The sequence below is a fragment of the Ochotona curzoniae genome, unplaced genomic scaffold, assembly GCF_017591425.1.
Source record: "Ochotona curzoniae isolate NIBS_2020 unplaced genomic scaffold, NIBS_Ocur_1.0 scaffold_4683, whole genome shotgun sequence".
Classification (NCBI taxonomy): domain Eukaryota; kingdom Metazoa; phylum Chordata; class Mammalia; order Lagomorpha; family Ochotonidae; genus Ochotona; species Ochotona curzoniae.
In genome coordinates, this window is record NW_024467121.1 from 32,938,947 (window position 1) to 32,953,395 (window position 14,449).

At 42.3% G+C, this 14,449-nt stretch overlaps 1 protein-coding gene across 1 annotated transcript in view; it reads left to right on the forward strand.

Annotated features, from left to right (window-relative positions):
- DIP2C (disco interacting protein 2 homolog C) overlaps positions 1-14,449 on the forward strand; it is a 377,029-nt gene that overhangs the window by 207,566 nt on the left and 155,014 nt on the right. The window contains exon 2 of the mRNA XM_040967822.1: positions 4,219-4,290. Coding sequence (XP_040823756.1) covers positions 4,219-4,290 — 72 coding nt within the window. The remainder of the gene's footprint in view (positions 1-4,218; positions 4,291-14,449) is intronic.

The following is a 14,449-nucleotide window of genomic DNA, read 5'->3' on the forward strand; positions in this document are numbered from 1 at the left end:
ATCTGACATCTGTTAATCATCTATCTATTTATGTATGTATTATCTACTTCTTATGAATCTATCATGTCATCTTTCTGTGTATATCTACAGTTTACCACACATCATTTACCTATCAATTATCTATGATCTGTGTATCTTTCCTCTTGTATTAGCCCAAATTGGTTTTAAAAAGTTGGGGCATAGCAGCTTCCTCCTAGAATGCTTGCTGATATAAAGTTGCAGTTTGTCATAGGCTGCTGGACCTCTGTCAAATGCGAAAGTAATATCAGAATTAAAAATGGCTGGACTTTCTCCATGAATAAGAGATGGTAGAAACAGGTGTTTGTTGTTTGTTTGCTTGTTTGTTTTTTTCCCAGATGATTTGGGATCCTGGATGAACCTGATTCCACTACTGTAGACCTTGAATTCTTATAGACAGCACATCTCTGTTGTTGATTGATTTCTAAGTATCTCTGTGTTGGGGTTTAGATAAGGCTTCAAGGATAGACCCCATGTGTAGCAGGGTACTTCAGAAAGTTTTGGAAAAATGAAACTAATGGGTAAGTTGGTTTGGGTGCCAACAAATTGAGAAGTCCATGTGTAGCAGAGGAATTCAGAAAGGTTGATGGGACTGTATTAGACAAAAAATCTTTACAGATTTCAAAATTTTGTGCACTGAAATAAGCTCGTCTTTTAATTTAGTTTTCAACAAACTGTTTAGAGTGTCCTCATATGAGACAAACATAAATTACAATCGTCCAAGGTACTACCAAGCATTTCACCACCATTTCTGTGTGCAACTCAAAGCCTGAAGTTTTCCGACGAGGGCAGGGTCAAAAAGGGAGAAATGTGTTTTCCAGACTGCCCTAGAGAAGAGAGCATTAGGCGCAGATTAGAGAAATGGATGGCATCCCCAGGGGTGAGCATATGAGAGCAAAGCCAAGGGAGGCAGTGTGGCACTCTCTGGGCATTGCCTGCACTGGCTTTGCTGGGAATAGAAGACTTCAGGTATGGGGCCTGGTGTGGTAAACTAATGTTCTCACCTTGCACATGCCTGGATCCCATTAGAGTGCCAGTTCTAATTGCAGTAGCTCCACTTCCCATCCACCTCCCTGCTTGTGACCTGGAAAAGCAGTCGAGGACAGCCCAAAGCCTTGGAACCTTGTACCCACATGGGAGACCTGGAAGAAATTCCTTGCTCCTGGCTTCGGATTGGCTCATCTGCAGCTTTTGTGGCCACTTGGGGAGTAAATCATTGGACAGAAGATCTTCCTTTCTGTCTCTCCTCTCTGTATATCTGGCTTTCCAATAAAAATAAATCTTTAAAAATTAAAGAACTTCAGGTATCGATTTAATGAAAAAAGATTTTGGATTTAGCCTGTGGTGCTGGGTAATAAATGTAAGGTTTGTCTGTTTCCTCACCTATGAAATCCATTGTTGCTAGGATAAAAGATGAAGACATTTGGGAGCGAGGCCCACAAGCTTCTGTCTATAAAGGGCCAAATACTGTGTATTTCTGGCTATTCAGGGGATACAGGCTGAGTTGTAACTTCTCAGCTCAATGGTTCTAGCGCTCCAAGGGAACAGTAACAAGCTATGAGAATAGGCCAGAGGCTGCATTTGGCCAACCTGGTATACTTTGCCAGCCTCTGATTTTAGCACAGTGTTTGGTGCATAGAAGTTACTCAACAGTATCTCACTTTCCCTACTCCTAGTCTTTGAGAGATAATGAAAACCTGACATTTCCTGAAGTCTTTTCTGGGAATTTTCTATGTGCAGATGTTTAGTAACCAAGAGCAATAAAATGTATACTTTGAAGTCCTTATCCATCCCTCTGGTTCTCTCAGATTTAGGTCTGTGAGATAGCAGATTTGACATCCCACTAAAACATTATGAACTTTTTCCCTAGGGAGGAAGAGAAAGGGAGAGAGAAGAAGAGACAGAGGTCTGGGATCTGAGAATAATTTCATAATTGTCCTTTAGTCTTAAGACTTTAACCATTTAAGCTTTCCAAAATAAGACAGAAACCAAGATCGCTTGTTTTGAAGTTGACCTATCCTGAAAACTGAAGGAAGAGTGTCCCTCCTTCCTATACTGTTACGTTCAAATTAATACAACCTGGGTTGAACTTTGGACAACAAGCTTGGGCTCACCAGGGCTGTTACTTAATTGTAGAATTGTGCAAAGCAGCTTCCAGACCAAGAAGCAGGAGACCACCAGCAGACTGAGGCTAGAAAGGGCCACTGATGTGTTTTCCCAGGTTAAAATCACCTCTTGCTGTGAGGCCAAAGGGTGGTGTCCATTTATTGGGATTCCCCAGGTGCAGCCTGCCTTCCTGGTTTCTTTCCCTGTTCTTAGATTATCCTGCGGATGTTCTCTCCAGGAGCAGCAGGCTGTTGTTTAAAACCATGCCAGGCACGAGACAAAATGAATCAAGAAGCAGCACAATTTACATGAAGACTAGCTTCCTCAGTAGTTCTCTTGTTTTCTAAGAAATGGCTAGAGGAAAACCATACGCTGAAAGGACAGTGAATCAGTGCCACTTCAGAAGCTTAGAGCAGCTGCCTTTTCAGGACTCCCAAGAGGGCCTAGGGAATGAATGGGATGGGGAGGTGCTTTCTGCTTTGCCACAATGATCCATCTTTTCTACCCAGGCGCTGAGAGCTTATGGCAGCCGGAACCTACCCCAGTCCCTCTGGTTCTTGAGTTCTTTTTATCTCTCAATTCTACCCTGAAGCATGGTGAAATGAGCCAGCTGGGTGGAAGAATGTTCCACTGCACTGGCGCAGCCCTCTCTGATGGGCCTAAACTGTAGCAGCGACTTGACAGAAGCTCCGGGGACTCTCTCCTCTTCTAAAACATGGTTGTTGTCAGATGTACTGAAAGCCAGAGAGTCTTTCTTGACGGTGACACAAGCACAGTGGTCTACAGAGAGAAATTGAAAAGGAATAAAGTGTGAAAGTAAATGGCATAGACAGCAAGTTGATACAATAACTTATTCCCTTGTTTTCCCCATGAGTAATAACAGAAAATATTGCAAAGCATGTTGGGGGTTTTTAAGTTGAGATTTTGGACATTAACTTTTCAAAATGGGATTTAATGGGGGTATTTCCAAAAGTAATAGAGCAGTCTCAATGGTGAGCAGCTACAATAATATTGTATAAGGTGCATGGCAAATATAATGGTTGGACTGGGGCTAAAGCAAGGAAATACAAATCTAATATAATAAATACAAATAAATATAAATTTAGAAAGAATCTGTCATGGACAGTGGCTAACGCACGTTACGCATCATAAAGTATTTATCAGTTTATACAGACCGCCTCTCTATGGCTTGTGTTTATAATGAGCCAGGCATTCTGGGTCTGTTGCTGAGGGTCACCAGCTAGATGAGCTTTGCCCTAATGAGAAACATCAAATTTACCCATTTGCCTATGCATCACAGTCGAATGTTCACTTATAAGCTCTGTTTTAGAAAGTAAAACTTGAAGTTTTAACATTTTGAAAAATGGTACCTTGCTCAGAATATTAGCAAAAAAAAAAATGCTGAAAATAGTCCAGAAATATCCAAGGGCAAAATCAGTATTCAGATTGTGTGTGCATGGAGGGGGCATATAATCAGGGAAAGCTGTTGCATGTTAAAAAAAGGCTGTACTATCCTGTCCATGTAGTGATTTGGCACATAGGAAAAATGTAAACATTCCTTGTCTTCTTTATGGGATTCTTGGTCATTAACATTTGAATACTTGTAGAAATGATAGACACCTTTCTCATACATTTTGAATTTCAAGAGGCCGCATATTCTTTTGCTTTGTTAAATGTGCTCTTTGGTCATAGTCATTGATTTTTCAAAAACACTGTAGCAGTTTTAAGTCCTTGCAAGTGACCAACCTGATTTAAAAAGAAGGAAAAAAAAAAAAACCTCATGAATGGAGGAAAATGCTCATCAGTGATGGTGTTGGTCAGCTGTGGCCAGGCCAGACAGTTGCACATCCCACTGAGGCTGAACCCAAGCAGGGAAGAGCCAGGGATGAACTTGTGTTCAGGAAATGAATTTGTTTGTAATTTCAATGCTATGATTTGAGAAGGGTGGTGGTTTCTTGAAGGGAGCAGAATTGAACAAGGTACCATGTTTCTCAGTGCTAAAAAGACAGTCATAATTGAATGTCCTCAATTCCACTAAATGAGCAACTCTTTACATTCAAACCATTCTTAATTTTGTTTTCATTTATCTTACAGGTGATATCACACAAAAAGGATACGAGAAGAAGAGGTCGAAATTAATTGGCGCCTACCTTCCGCAGCCTCCGAGTATGTAAACCTTGATGAGTAGCATAAGTCATGTAGTTTTACGTTAACTATGACGTGGGAGAAAATCAGCTGAGAGCACACCCTTGCTTAATCCTGGCACCAACTTTGTCTACTTCTTGTGTATGCTCTCCAACGTCTGATTTCTTTATATGATTACACACATATTTTGTGAATATAAAAGGCACATATGAGGTTTTATAAATGTGCCTAATAAACAATATATATTTCATTAGTAGGTAGATATCAGTAATGTATGAATTCCTTTGAAAATAACTTTAAAAATGAGTATATTTGTTGTTTACAAGTGTTTTTGATTTAGTGAGCTAATAATTATTGCTATTGATAATGGCTTGAATTAACCCAAGGTTTTATTCATGTCATGGAGTACCAGATGGAAAAACTTGAGAGAACAACACAATATCCTGCCTGAGATTAAGAAGTTGTAAAGGTTGGTGGTGTTTGGGTATGTGGTGAAACTTGTGTTCTTGACTCTTGAAAGTTTGTAGTCAATTTCTTTCAGCAGTTTTACAAGGGCCTTATTTGTAGAATGTCTTTACACTTGAACTGGAATCTGTAAGTTTTAGGAAAAAGAATTTGGTTATCACACTGGAGTTCTAACATCTCAGTGCCAGCGTCTGTTAAGTCTGAAGGGTGATCCTGTCTGTTTTCTAGGCCTAAGGAATGGGTTACAGCTTAGTGCAAGCCTGCTTTTTTACCCCTTAAGAACAGAGAGTGGCAGTGCGAGTTGTAAAAGCCAGAACCAAGCTCCACAGTTTTCATTGGTGAAACAGAAATGTGGAAGGTTGCAGCCTGCGGAGTATGCACCTGCATGTCCCCCAGTTCTGTTCTGTGCTCCTCTGAGGCCTCCAGTTGTGTTCCCTGAGCGTGGAAGAGGAGGCTAGCTTCTGCGATGGGGAGCTTCATGTGCTCATCGGATTCTGTGATTTCATTTTGGTTTCTTGTTCTCCTTTTCGGCCTGTTTCTTTGCTTGATTTTTGAAAGTTGATGTTGAAGGTGGCAGTGGGTTTGTAGGCCAGCTCTAGCCAAAAGGCTGGGTTTCCTAAGGTTTGGCTTCAGGTTGGAGGACACTGGTCCCTGCTAGAGGAGAAAATGGAAATGAGTTGGGTTGAAGCTCTTTGGGAAAGGCTTGGGGAATCTGTAGTGGATGCTGTGACCCAATAGATGGTGGTCCGCGTTTGCTGTTGCTTCCTTTTCGCGTGTTTTACCGGCCCCTCCCTCACTGCATGCCTGTCGGCAGGTGTCTGGCACATGCTACAGGAAGGCTGTAGAGGTTGGTTGGATTGTGGTGCTCCCTGCCTTCCGGAACAGAAGTGAAACAGAAGCAGTTCCTCGTTGCCGGGTGCAGAGGGCTATCTTGCCGTCGGTGGTCCCGCTGGTGGTCTGTGTGCTGTTCTGCATGGGGTCGGCAGCTCTGCTCAGCGCTGTAACAAATTTAAAAAAAACTAAAGTCTGAATTAATTAGTTTTTTTTCAACTTGTTACAGCAGCGAATGGAGCTGCCGTGGTTCGCTGTAGACTGCAGCACAGTGAAGCAGCAACGAGAAGAACGTTCCGCTCCGCCCACATCGGGGTGTGCGACATCCGAGACGCCGCGACCCGGGAGCGGGCGGCCAGCGCCGCGGGGAACCGGCCTCTGTTTTACTTTCGCTTCGGTGAGCGCTGCTTTGCTGACAGAGGGAGAGACAGAGAAAGATAGATATTGGCAGATGGGCCACCCACCTACCTCTTAACCGTTCTGTGTAGAAGTGGGGTGTGGCTCGGGGAGACCCAAAGGGACCTTGCTCGGGTTGCCCAAGCAGGTAGAGATGCTCCTCCTGAGTCTCAGGGCGCAGTTTTCTATGTGTGATTTGTTTTTGTTTTTGCTTTGTTTGGCTAAGGGATAGTGTTCTACTGTTAAAACCTGTTAGAATGAACAGTGCATGACAGCTAAGGTACTGTTGGACTTCCATTCACTTCAATTTTATACTCAGAGACCCAGGCAGAGAAGGGATTGCTGCATCCTGAACTCTGAGATCTGCTAAATGAGTGGCTTGGAGATACAGGTTTTTGAAAGGGGTGCAATCAAACCAGTTAATCCAGAGCGTATTCTTGATGGTCATGAGCCTACTGAAAGGTCAGGGTCACTATGATGGTCCATGGTTTGCAGGCAAGGAGTTCAGGAGGCAGCTCAAGGCCATCTGAACAGACTTTAAGTAGAATAAGAAAGTAAACATTGGGAGATTGTGTCCTTCAGGTTGTACTCAGGGAGATACCGCCAAACTACAGGCTCTGTTTTAGAATCATGTACTGATAAACAAGAGACGAACTTTAGCTTTACCACTGGCCGCTGGGTTCTCAAAAGGGGACGTGTTTGTACTGCCAGTGTCTGGAATGTCCTGCCAGGAAGGGAGGAGGAGGAGAATTGATGTGCAGATGACAAAATTGGGTGTATGCAGTGAAGTTAGTTCACTTCAGAATTTCTGATCAATAAGTCACGGGAGCAGAACCTGCTTGGGAATGTAGGCCTCTTGAACGAAGCAATACGTGCCCTTCCATGCCATGTTCCTCCAGCCCACCTCTGTATGATTTCAGCTCAGGGCATCCCAGGACCGATAAACTTGGTTCTGAGCTGTGGCGTGGATTTTACCACAGATTTTTAAAGACTTATCTGTTTGAAAGACTGCCAAATGGCTACAACAACTAAGTCTTGGTCAGGCTGAAGCCAGGATCGGGAGCTGTATAAATGGCAGAAGCCCAGAAACTTGGGCCTTCCTCCACTGCCTTCCCAAGCATATTAGAAGAAGCTGGGTTGGAAGCAGAGCAGCCAGGACTTGAATAGCTCTCCAGGATGGGATGCCAGCATGCCAACTTGCATCCTAACTCCAATGGAGCACAGTGCCAGCACCTGTACCTTATTTTGGAGAAGTTGCCATTGATTATTCATTAATGGTGGCTATGTTCTCTGGAAAATGCATGTTTCTCCATTTTTTCTTTACTGGCCCCCTTTTGGGAACCATAGCATCTGTAGAAAAAAAGTTACTATTTTTTTAATTTAATCATTCTTGTAGGTATGTGTTTTGGTGAACTTGGCGGGATTTTTTTTCTTTTTAACATTGTTTTTATTTACCATAGAAAATGCTAAAATTTCTGTACAAAGTATTCTAAAAAACATTTCAAAGATGTTGGGGGAATAGATGATTTTACAATAGAATGGTGTTTTGCAAAAACTGTTGGATCTGGCCTGAGCTCTTGAGCAGTGGCCCCTTCCTGGGGATGGGCATTGAGGAGCACATCTTATGCCCACTGTTCACCGTCTGCCCACTGTTCATCGTGGCTCAGCAGGAAGTGCTGTTGTAAAGTGATCAGTGAAGCCTTTGATGCCAGTTTTGGTGATTGCAAAGATTGAATGTTTGCTGCTGTGGTTTCACGGTGCTTTGAGAATGTTCCTGAAGGATTCCTACATTGGGGTCTGGTGCTCAGTGTGGTGAAGTGGGGGAAGTGATGTGACCTTGAAGAGGTGAAGCCAAAGAGGAGGTTCCTAGGAGCTCTATTTTCCAAAGGGACTGATGGATTTTTCAAGATTATAAAAGAGCTATACTGAGGAGGGTTTTGGGCTACCAGTGGACCACCTATATTTCTTATTGAAGGGCCTGGATTGTAGTCCTGTCTCTGCTCCCACTTCTGGCTTCCCTCTGCTATAGGTTATGGTGCAGCTAGTTGAGTTTCTGCACCCACAGAGAAATAAGCCTGTAGAAAATGAATCATGAACCATGTGTCTAGCTTCCAGCATTGGCCTGATCCAGCCCTGGCTATAACAGGCATTTGGAGAATGAACGACAAGGTTTTTTTGTTTGTTTTTCTTTCTTTAAATTATTTTTTTTTAAAGATTTATTTTTATTGCAAAGTCAGATATACAGAGAGGAGGAGAGACACAGAGGAAGATCTTCCATGCGATGATTCACTCCCCAAGTGACCACAGTGGCCAATGCTGCACTGATCCGAAGCTAGGAGCCGGGAGCCTCCTCCAAGTCTCCCACACAGTTGCAGGGTCCCAAGGCTTTGGGTTGTCCTTGACTGCTTTCCCAGGCCACAAGCAGGGAGCTGGATGTGAAGTGGAGCTGCCAGGATTAGAACTGGCACCCATATGGGATGCCAGCACATTCAAGGCAAGGACTTTAGCCGCTAGGCCACTGCACTGGGCCCTAAATTAATTAAAAAAAAAAAGACTATGTGTTGATTGTTGAACACGGGCTTACAGAACCAGCTCCTCCTTGCTCTCTGGCTTCCTGCCTTGCATTGTGTTCTTCCATCATACTCAGCTCCCCATGGGACACAGACACAGCAATGCCACGGGAGCTGCACTTATCTTGGTGCCATGCGCTTGAATCTCCCAAATTCTGAGCTAAAAAAGCCTCGATAGACATACCTGGCTTCCAGTATTTCATAGTGACAGCAGGAGATGGACTAAGTCAGTTCACCTAAATCTAGATGATGAGGGGGGTGCCATAACTATGAGGAAATAAGAAAATTACATATTTAGTGAAGGCAGGGTTCAGAAGGAATATGTTGAAAATCATTTTCTAAGAGAAAATATTATTTAGGGGAACTTATTCATTGCTTGCTTGCTCTTACAGATTTTTTTCTTTTGGGGGGGTATATATAGTGTTTCATTCAAGAATCTTCCCTTTAGACCCATTAATCTCTAGACCCATTAAACTTGTAAAAATAGAACATGAAATCCACTATCTAGCTCCACTCCCTTCAGGGATATCTTAATAACATAGTGTCAGCCTTGATAATACATCCCCACTGCTCTTATGTCACAGGCCATGGCAACGGAAAGCAGTAAAATCTAAATGTTACCATAAATAGCCAAACTTTCCTTGCCCAAATATAGTCCCTCTCTCACACAGCATGTGTGTTCGCTGGATCTGACTGGCTACATGGTTGTCCATGAAAAGTGCTTTTCAGCCACCATCTGATTTATGTAAATCCAGTGTTATTCCCAGGCTGGGGCCACTGCTTCTGCAACAACCAGCAGCTTTAGGGCTCAGTGACATGTCAGAACAATGGGTTGTGACTGAGATTTTGGCTAGCTGATGCCAAGTGGCAGTTATCTCTTCTTTATCTACTGCTCCCTTGGGATCCACCTGCCCAGCTTCCCTCTGAGAAGAGGGAGCATCTCATGGTTAATGCGGATTCTTCCATGCTCCGTGCCAGAGATCGTAGAGGCTCCCCTTCTCCCCCCTCCCCCCGCTGGAGTGTGGATTGATTCAGTTCCGTCTAACTGTTGACTGTTACCCCGCCCTCACACCCTCAGCCTTTGTTCAACTCCTCCAGCTCCTCTTCCTGCAGCAAGATTCCCTGGAGAGTTCCTGATGCTCTCCATGTTAGGGATTCCGTTGAAAGCTCAGTTTAAACACTGTTTCCTTGAGATTTTCTCCTGTGGTCCTGTTAGGACAGGCCCAAGTTCCAAGCCTTGTGACATTCTTAATTCTGAAATACCACCACGGTGGCTGGATGTTTGTCATTGAATAGTCAGTGCTCCACCCCAGCCCCCCTTGCAATGAGATATAAACTGTCTGAGCACGCCCAGTGTTTCACACACAATGAGAAGGTATCCAGCAGATATTTGCTGAACCAGTGGGTGGGTAGACAGGGAGGCAGTGGTCGATTCATCTCCCAGACAGGCAGGTGAATTACAGAATGGTCAGGTAATTAATTTGCACAAGATTATAGGAAGCAGAGTGGGGCAGTGGTTCACTTTCTGTGACCCCTGAGTTCCTGCCTCCTATCCCCTACACTGCACTCACATCATGAGGGATGTGAGCAGCAAGACTGGCCTCATGTTTTGTTGTGCTTAGAGTAAGAGAGCTCGCCCAGCTAAAGGTAAATGCCAAAGAACAGCGTCCAACTCCTGAAGCAGCATGGAAAACAAAAAATAACTTCTCAATGTGCTCGTGGTTTCTTTTTTTAATTGCTAATATGGATAAACTAAAATGATGACTGGTGATACAGAAGTGTTAATGGCTGAAATGTCCAAGAATACCATGATTTTTAGTCTGGGCATGTTCTAATCAGTCACATCTGATTATCATTATTATTTTAGATCTCAGCTTGAACATTCTAATATCCAATACTTTCACTGAAAATGAGCTGTTCTGACATGAATTCCATTACTGGACATGATTCAAAGTGGCCACTTCATGTGACCCAGAGAACATCACCTGAAACACACCTGTGGATTCTCCCACTAAGATGGGAGGAATGTGCAGGAGAAAATGGCCTGTTTGCATGTCAGCTGTGTGTGAAATGAAAACTGTTCCTGTATTTTAAAAAGATAAAGTTGAGTTGGGGCAGGTGTTGTTCTGATTAGGACAGTCGTAACCCACAGTGGGGTACCAGTAGTTGATCGCAGTCTGACTCTTGCACCCAGTTTTCCTGCTAATGCACGCCCTGGGAGGCAGTGGGGATAGATCCAGTAGCTGGGTCCCTGGTCCCTGCCATCCCCCTGGGGGTTGTGGATGGACTTCCCAGCTCCTGCTTCAGCTCCTTGGCTCTTGTAGGTTTTTGGAAAGTGAATCAGGATTGGGAATTTGCTCTCTGTATTTCTCTGTCTCTCACATTATAAAGTGGATTTTTTTTCCCTCTGAAAAGTGGGTCAGGTGGCATTTTTGTCCCATTATCTTTAGAAAATAAAGCTGACAGCACTGGTCTGTTCTGATTTTTCACGTTAACAGCTATACTGTACTTCTTTAGTAGCAAATACATGAGTTTGTATTTTCATTTTGCTATAAGGCTTATGCTCTCATGACAGAATATTCTTGCTTGGACATAGATGCCGTGCGTATTGATGCGTGTGATGTGACCTGTCCCTACCCTATCTCGGGAAAATTTCCCAAGTCCTGGTGCACCTTGTGACCAAGATAAATGAGCATTAAAGATGTAAGGTTACAAATCTGAAGAGAATAAATGTGAGTATTTAGAGTAGTATTGCCTATTTGTGATTTAGAATAAATTCTCTCCAGATTGAATTTCTAGAGGAAGTGAACTTCATCAGCAAAGATAAACTACCTGTATTTTAGGTGAACCTTGTTTTTTTTCATCAGCCATACATGACCACCTGTTCTTGATTAGCCAATATGTATTTTTCTATCTTTAAGCCTCCATAGGTTTGATCAGATTAATTTCCTCCTGAATTTAATGACATTTCCTAACAGGTTCCTTGTCCCAGATGCTAACCGGCAACTGGACCCACTTGCATGGGGTGTTTCTTAAGTTTGAGTGGGTGTAATCACCCAGCAGTGAGGATGGCACCTGTTTTGGACTGGCTCGTGTATTTTTGTGAAAAATCTGCGAGGTACAAGATAACAAACATGGAGAAGTACTGCCGTAGGGAGATTATTAAACAAGTGTATAGTGATTTATGACAAATGTCACCCATGAAAGAGACCTAGCGATAATAATGGAAGAATTAAGTTCATTTGATTGAAGCAGATGCTAACGTTGCTGTGATTTTGTTTCACACTGTTTTGTGTTCTCAACTGAGTCAATCAAGAGCAAGGATAGTAAATTTCTATACATGCAACAGTACCGTTTGCTTTCTGCCAAAATGTTTGATTACATATATCTTGAAAATAAGTGCTTGAGCCTGTGAATAAGGGAGCATATTTAAACACTATAAACTAATGGGACTGCGTTTGGAATCTGCTTCTGGACAGACTTGAAATATGGAAGGGAAAAGTCCCCAGCAATTACACAAAGTATCTAGCGCTCGCCCTGTGGCTAAGCTGCTGTAGGACCCTGAGATCCTATTGCACTGTCCACTTGTTCTCAGGTGGGAGGGAGAAAGGCAGGAGACACTGTGAGGATGCTGGGAACTAATGTCACTCACGAGTGCGCTTTGTCTTTTTCCCCACACCCCCAGCATGTGGAAACTGAGGTTCAAAGACAATGTTTCTTGTGCACATGACATAATTGGAATGTGACCTGAAGCTGGATCAAGGTCTTCTCTCTCTTGAAATGCCTTATGCTTTTGTCTGCCTTTTATAGGCTTCCCCATGATATTTCACTTCTTGAACTTGACGTGTACTGATGGAAAGCAGGGTGAGGGAGTGTTTCCTCCTCTTTGATATTTATGGCTGGAGGGTTGGAGGTATATTACTTTGCTGTGGACTACAGCTTCTCCATTATGCTGTGTAAACAGTAAAGAACTTACTTTTCCATCAAACTCACTTGGTGCCCATCACCGAAACTCCTTTTCCTGCTACCTCTCCCAGCCTCTAATAATTATCATTCTGTATTCAGAATGCGGTATGTTCTTCTTTCCTTTCTTTAATATGCAAAGGTAAACATATGAAGAACAGTATATGTTATTTGTCTTCCTATGTCTGACTTGTTTTGTTAACATGATGTCATCCATTTGACTGAAAGTGACAGAATTTCATTCTTTTATGTGTGAGTAATATTCTGCACTGTGTGTCTATCACATTTTCTTTATCCATTCGTCTGATGGTACACACCTCGGTTGGTTTCATATCTTGAATATTGTGAACAGTGCTGCCATAAATATGATAGAGCAGGAATCTTTTTGATGCAATGATTTTATGACTTTCATTATATACCCAATAGTGGAAATTCTGGATTTCATAACAATTCTGTATGTTGTTTTGTAAGAAGTTTTTATTTTGTTTCCTTAGCAAATTGCATTAATTTATGTTCTCACCAATAGTGTATAAGCGCTTCCTCCTTTTTCCAGATCTTTGTCACATCTGTTACTTTCTTTTTTAAAAAAATATATTTTGTTTTTATTTATAAGACATAGTTATAGAAAGAGAGACAGAAATCTTTCATCCACCGATTTACCCTCCAAATGGCTGCAGTGCCTGGAGCTGGCTTGATCAAAGCCAGGAGCTAGGAGCTTTCTCCAGGTCTCTCATGTGGGTGCAAGGGGCCAGGGATTTGAGTCAACCTCTGCTGCTTTCCCAGGCCATAGGCAGGGTGCTGGATCAGAAGTAGAGCAGCCAGGACGCCACCTGTGCCCGTATGGGAGACTGGCACCACAGCCGAAGGCTTAGACTACGATGCCATGTTGCTGGTCCTACTTCCTGTCTTTTGGTACTAGCCATCTAGCAGCAGTGACATGATGATTTATTGTGGTTTTGATTTGTGTTTCCCTGATAATTAGTCATATTAAGCATTTTTAAATGTATTTTTAGCTGTGTTTTGAGAACTCTGTATTCGGGTCATTTGCCTATTAACTGCATTGACTGGCTTGCTGAGTTTTTTTAGTTCTGATATATTCTGAATATTAATCCTTTGTGGGATAGTTACCTTTCAGATATTCCTACAGCTCTGTAGGATATCTCTAAACTGTATTGCTTCCTTTGCGGTCTAGAGCTTTTATATTTGTTGTAATTCCACTTTTTTAGCTTTCCTTTTTTTAAAATTTTTGGTCTATAGTTTTTACTTGTCTTGTGATGACACTATTTATAATTTCACGCTCATGGCATATCTTCTCTAACTTCATCCTTCCAATGAGTTTGCAAAAACACCATTACTGAAGGCAAGTGTGTATTAGTTCCCCAATTTTATGTTTCCAATCCTGAATTCTAATTTAATCTAATGTGGTATAGAAATCAAAAGTAAAGTTTCACTTGATATTCTGTCTGGTCGTGCTACCTTTAAAATTGCCTGCCCTTAAAGATCATCTATCAAATGTAAGAAGTGATTAATACTCCTTCATTGCTATGTATCAACCACACTAAAATGCCTTTCCATGAGGCAGAAGTTTAGATTCAGGAAATTCTCACTAGATTGACATACGTAAGACCAGAAGTAGGAAGCAATTTTATGTGTCCTCAGCTCTGGCTTTTAGCAGGCAAACAACAAAAACCAGAATGCATGCTGAGTCTTAACATGGTTTTTGAGACAGTGAAGAGCTTTCCCCAGTATTTAAATATAAATACAGCCTCCCAACAGATTTTGAGATGGCATTCACCATTTTTAGAAGAGGTTTGAACATTTATTAAGTCAAATCATATCCTTAGCAGAGGAGAACAGGAAGAAGAACATTGACTGAGCTGGAATTACTACCCAAATTTTAATGAACTAAATCTTTTTTTTTTCTAACTTAACCACACAAGACAATTATACTACAT